Raw genomic sequence first — 5,585 nt, 5'->3', positions numbered from 1 at the left:
AACACAACTTTGCAATACACAGAATTTCCACAGTCACTTTCACTTTAACACACGCTATAATTCACAACGATTCACGCATTTTACTTGCGGTCACTACCGCTCACTCGACTCAATTATCTGTCTCTATATCTCCCTATCTGCCATTATTTATGCCGTCACTTCTCCCCCGCCTTATTTGCGCCACAATTGTAAGTGAATCATACAGAATACTAGTACGATAGTAATAGAGAAGATAGTTTGGCTTGTCAACTGAAATTCTAAAGTAATTGAATAGGCCTAAGTGGACTTTTGACAAGAAGAGAACTATATATAAATAGTGTTTATGATATGTCTATAATCTATACATGTATAGTGTGAAGACTTTGTCGTACACACGTTTAACTTGTTCCGAATATACATATATATATATTTGAAAACAAGTAAAGTGTGTGCTGTTTATTTATCGTTGAATGTATCGCCAACAACTCACTGTAGAATAATCCTAAGCACAACAACAACCCAGTATATATTTATACTATTAAGAAATATAAGTTAAAGCCTTTTATTTTGACAATTGGCGGAAAGACCTATATTTTTAAATTCTGACAATTTTCAATAAATAATTTATTATCAAGTTATTTATCCTCGAAATACGTCCCCCCGGTGAGACAGTGGTAGGTTTACGGACTTACAACATTAAATTCCGGGTCCAATTCCTCACGGTTGACAGAGCGCATACAGACGATTGTGTAACTATGTGCTAAAACGAACAAACTAAAAATTTAAAATACAGTCTTCCTACGCATATAGTAATGCTAGAAAGCGTAAATTATCGCCAGGGTAATATTTCCGTTTTTAAATTGCCGGAAATGCTATAGCATTATTACTCACCAATAGTGGTATCTTGGAAAAATTAACGAATTATAGTAGGTGCTGTTGGTATTTTATATTTGAGAACCAAGAAGTATCTTAACAAAACATACGTTCAGAGAAATAACTTTGATTTTTATCTAAGCGCTGTCAACATCTTCCACAATTATGTTACTAATAGAGATAATAATACATTTTTTATTTTACTGTTTCATTTTAAGAATACTTTACAAATAATATCTATATCATTAATACAAACTATTGATATAAAACCAGTTTGTTCCTACGTGACATTTAATAATTTCATATATTTAATAAAGGTAGTGATAAACTTACTTTTGTTCTTAAGATTTAAAGAATTCCTAATCAAACATGTTGTTTCTGCTAAATAATGATATCCGTTCCCCAACTCTCCAAAAATAAAATAAAATTATCGGTAACTAATATTACAGGTTGAGTGTTTTTAGATATACAGACACTTCTGTGCTCTTTCATTTCCAAAGAGACCTATTGGAACCTTCAGTTCTCAGCTGACCCTTCTTTACAACTGGCAAAGAGACCTATTGGAACCTTCAGTTCTCAGCTGATCCTTCTTTACAACTGGCAAAGAGACCTATTGGAACCTTCAGTTCTCAGCTGATCCTTCTTTACAACTGGCAAAGAGACCTATTGGAAGTTTGGAACCTTCAGTTCTCAGCTGATCCTTCTTAAGAACTACCAAAGAGACCTATTGGAACCTTCATTTCTCAGCTGGGCCTTCTTAAGAACTAGCAAAGAGACCTATTGGAACCTTCAGTTCTCAGCTGATCCTTCTTTAGAACTGGCAAAGAGACCTATTGGAACCTTCAGTTCTCAGCTGGGCCTTCTTAAGAACTAGCAAAGAGACCTATTGGAACCTTCAGTTCTCAGCTGAGCCTTCTTAAGAACTACCAAAGAGACCTGATTGAAACTTTCATTTCTCAGCTGATCTTTCTTAGGAACTGGTGGTCACAAGATCAGAACTCAAATAATTTAAAATGCTGTGTAAATCGTTAATGAAATACAAATTAATGAAGACGATGGAGTAACACTCTTTTGACTACAAAAGACCGAATCTTTGGCCAAATCTGTTCGAAGTGCTGGAATGCCACTGTTCGTATGCTGATGAACAAATCTAAACACTTTTACATCATGTTAAAAACAGTGGTACATGTCTATTTTAGATTAAGAGATATAATCAGTCAAAATGTAGTAAAATTCTTCTTCATAATTTTCATGTTCTTTTTTATTTGTTGCTTGTCCTTGTTGTTATCAAAAACGGGGCTTAGTATTCCCCAGTTTCCTTTTTGTTATGTTGTTTAACTTATCTACTTCTGTACTTAGGGTTTGCCTTATATATACCTCGGCTTTTATATATATCGTATCTTTATATGGCTAATCCCGTTATTCTAACATGCTTGTTTTTGTACATATAACATATTTTGATCGGATAACAAACTGACTTGATATATTTAGTGTTGTAAATCAACTTTCTTATAAGGATTATACTGTACCGAATCAGCATTTTGGTATCAATCACATTAGGTTTGATAACTTTACGTGAGCTCAAGTGTTTTATACTAAAACTCGAGGCGGAGAAAACCTGGGTGACACTTTTAACTGAAAAGTTAACGGTATTTAAGCCTACTTCGGAATGAAAGAGCATAGAGGTGGTGTTGCGTCAACGAGGTCACGTGACTAGTATCACGCCACCTCCTTCTAGAAATATCCTGTTCCTTCGTGAATTGTCGGGAGATTACTAGATTGGGGGAAGTATGGTATATATAAGACCGGCCACGAAGCGACGTGGAGGTAATGAGTAATTGAATGTATGCGGATAAAATAATGTTGGCTACGTGAGAACGAAACTTTAGCGACACAAGTCCTTTCTTAAATAAAACTGGTTTATTCTTTCCGAATACAACTTTACGATACACTTAATTTCAATAGTCGCTCTATAACAACGTTATAACTCACGCGGAACGAATTTACGGAAAATTAACTAACGAACAGAGACGTAACAGTGGTTTGTAACTAAAAACAATGAAGTCAGTTTTCACACTGAAGCTGTAAAAAGACAAACGGTAGTGTTAACTAAGTTTGACTGGCAAGAGTTTGCATTGATCGAAACTTCAGTTTTCAGCTTATCATGATATGGAGCTTGTAACTTAGTATGAGATTATATATCACAGATAGTATTATTCTTTAACACTACTGTCATTTTTGAAACATTTTATTTTTCGAGATGACAAGAAAAAAATTATATATTTATCGGAGTGGCCTTGTTTTAAAAAACCGACATTATTATAAATATCAATTTGTCAGATTTTCTTGATAATTTCCTCTAGAACTCGAACATTTTGTGAAACACACAAAATAATATTTTCCTATGTATTTTCGTAGTTTTACTAAGAAAAACATTAACTTTCATGCTGAGAAATTGTGATATTTTCAACACAAAAAACCATAAATTTTCCCTGAAAGCTATCAACTTATATGGTAGACCTTTTCCTTTCTCCAGACGAATTATATATAAAAGTAATGTTTTAATTTAAATATTATTTTGTTTTCCAGGGATACTGTGAATTTTTATAGCAAAATCATAAAATTACTTTAAAACATAAAGTGATATTTAAAGTATCTCTCATGTGTGAAACAGTTAAAAAAAATCATGCCCGAGTAGTCTATGTAGCATGTGGGTGAGGACAAGATATCTAAAAATAAAATAACCAGTTCAGGTCTTACAAATTGCAATAGAGGTATATTTTTGTAATTTATATATTACATTTTAATTTACGGTAAATTCTAAGAGCAATGCTAATTTACAATGCATATTTCAGTTTGGCTATTTTGACTTCGAATTCGATAGGCATCAAAAGTATGAACAATAACCCTAAATGTAAACCGGTTATTAGTCTATAGGCCTATTTTTATTAAGCAAATATTACTAGGTAATAAGAATAAATTAGGCTATAACTACAAGTTCGAAAAGTTTTATAGTCTTGTAATCTTACACTACGGTATTATATGTTAATAATACGTATGATTTTTTTTTTAGTTTAGTATGAAACATTAACACTTTAAATTTGGATCGGTTATGAATAAGTAGCAGATTAAAATAGAAAATAAAACATTAAATGTGGTAAAAGTTTAATAAAATTCAAAAGTTAACTGATTATTGTCTTAACTTAGTTCTTACGCACAAAAGTAATACTGTTACTTGTAGTTATATTCCCACAGTGGATTAGCTCATAAACATCTTATACTGATATAATATAGTCAGCACTGTTAATGGTAATTTGAGCTTAAAAGGTAAAGCGTTTCTCATTATGTAGAGCTGTTAATGTTATACTGTAAATATTTTTACTAATTTCTTAACATTTATATATATATTTGTTGTAATTAAGTTTAAATTAAAGTTAGCTTCGTAAGCTTAACTTGTCATTAGTAAGAAAAAAATAGCATATGTCAAAATCCAATATATATATATAAATATATCAGTATATGTATGTATGTAACACTTATGGAGTAACGAACAAGAAAATAGAATATTTACTGAATTAGTGAGCCTTTTCTACAAATATAAGGCTATCCGCTTGTATACATTATATTCTCGTTTAAGCCTAGCTCTGGTCTTAGTAACCAGCGCAAACCAAAAATTGAAATTCAATGACATCACATAATGTTATCGTGCCCTCTAGTCTAACGGTTAAGAACATAAATTTATGTTGGTTGTATGAAATGTGCAAACCCGAAAGAGGTTGAAACTCACATAGCGACTACTGTGTAGCCTAGTTTCAACCACTTTTACTAAGGCCGTTAATGTGATAATATAGACAGTGCCTAATGATGAAACCATTCCAAAAACTACGCTTTTTCATATTGGAGTCATTGTTCCGAATTGGGCATAAGTGAAGGCGTAAGCCTATTCAAAATGTTAAACAACACTAACCTTCTCTTGCCATGGTAATCTTATCGGAAATATGTATTCGAATAATTTTTTAGGGGTTTTAAAATATGGCAAATAACTTTGTATGGGTTAGCAAAGATATACTGCAGTTTGTTTGTTTTTCTGGACCTAAATTACATTGAGTAGTGACTTTTTTGTATTGCATAATTTTGAAATTCTATACGGTTCATTTAAGATGGCGCACATCATATGTACAACAAAATTAAGTTCATGGTGTAGGATTGATATACTCTTATATATAAAACTTGTTCAGTTCGGGATAAAATAATTACCATCTTCGCCCAACCCGACGAGAATGACACAGCTCCAATACATTATATTTTGTAAATGTATATACTGACACAAACAAAACTGAATATGTTTAGAGTAACATTATTTGACGTGTGTTAATGTTATAAAAGATGAATTAGCATTGGTATATGAGTTATTTCTTTTTAATAAAAAAAAAAAACTCCCTCTCGCTCCATTTTTCCAAGAAATGAAAATAATAATCATAAATTTTATATGGGCCTAACTTATAGACAAATAAGATTATTATTATACCCGTTAAAATATCTTATTGGTGTTCTGTATTTTAACAAAAGCATAAAACTCATGAAAGTTGTGTTAAAAATTAGAAACAGTCTATTTAGCAATTGTTACTAGCTTATGTAATATTGAATTAACTTTATTTCCAGAATGTGAAAATATATTGATCAACTGGAATACCGGGTTACGTCTCCGTTCGTTAGATAATTTTCCGTAAATT

General features: G+C 31.7%; 1 protein-coding gene across 1 annotated transcript in view; it reads right to left on the bottom strand.

Moving 5' to 3' along the window:
- LOC111089626 overlaps positions 1-4,832 on the bottom strand; it is a gene marked incomplete at its 3' end in the record, with an annotated part of 31,149 nt that extends 26,317 nt beyond the window's left edge. Inside the window, exon 1 of the mRNA XM_022402483.1 lies at positions 4,820-4,832. Within this exon, the coding sequence (XP_022258191.1) occupies positions 4,820-4,832 (13 nt within the window). The remainder of the gene's footprint in view (positions 1-4,819) is intronic.
- Between the last annotated feature and the right edge of the window lie 753 nt (positions 4,833-5,585).

The sequence above is a fragment of the Limulus polyphemus genome, unplaced genomic scaffold, assembly GCF_000517525.1.
Source record: "Limulus polyphemus unplaced genomic scaffold, Limulus_polyphemus-2.1.2 Scaffold6825, whole genome shotgun sequence".
Lineage (NCBI taxonomy): Eukaryota > Metazoa > Arthropoda > Merostomata > Xiphosura > Limulidae > Limulus > Limulus polyphemus.
This window is presented reverse-complemented; position numbering and strand designations above follow the sequence as displayed.